The 595-nt window shown below is 32.1% G+C and overlaps 1 protein-coding gene across 1 annotated transcript in view; it reads right to left on the bottom strand.

The window, feature by feature from the left end:
* LOC119584944 (E3 ubiquitin-protein transferase MAEA-like) overlaps positions 1 to 595 on the bottom strand; it is a gene marked incomplete in the record, with an annotated part of 16,844 nt that overhangs the window by 4,129 nt on the left and 12,120 nt on the right. Inside the window, 1 exon segment of the mRNA XM_037933542.1 lies at positions 289 to 380. Within this exon segment, the coding sequence (XP_037789470.1) occupies positions 289 to 380 (92 nt within the window).

Below are 595 nucleotides of genomic sequence, written 5' to 3'. Positions count from 1 at the left end.
TCCCATGATTGTTAAACACACACAAAATCCAACAATTCATAGTAAATGTGATTACTAGTTAGGCCATAAATGCAAATGATAAAAACAATAATCTATGCAGACAATATTTCACACATTTACAATAAACCCTAAAGCAAGTCTATATAAAAAAAAAATAATTAAATATACATAGTCTATACTCTATATTCACAAAAAAATACTATCAATAGGTAAAATGAAGAGAAAGAAACCGCATTCTGATAAAACTAAGCAATGAATTACTGTGAGATTTACACGACTGAAACCTACCAGTGCCGGAGGGGAAGGCGATAAGTGCCATACACCTTTGTATAGATGGTAAATGAGCAGGATCCTGTCCAGTGAAGTGCTTTCTTGCATGCCTGGAACAAACCAATCACAAATTTGATTTCTGTGACATTAACTTAAATTCTGGTGCTATTTTTACAGTTAATCCAGTGATGTATATATGTACTATCCACATTTTTTTTACCTCTTTTTTTTTTTCTCTCTCTCTTATTTGCATAATGAACTTTACAACCTAATCTCACCTATTAACCACATTCCAGGAATTTTCAAGGAGCGTTTTCATTTTCAC

The sequence above is a fragment of the Penaeus monodon genome, chromosome 19, assembly GCF_015228065.2.
Source record: "Penaeus monodon isolate SGIC_2016 chromosome 19, NSTDA_Pmon_1, whole genome shotgun sequence".
NCBI lineage: Eukaryota > Metazoa > Arthropoda > Malacostraca > Decapoda > Penaeidae > Penaeus > Penaeus monodon.
The sequence above is the reverse complement of the archived record's forward strand: the minus strand, read 5'-3'. Positions and strand labels throughout refer to the sequence as shown.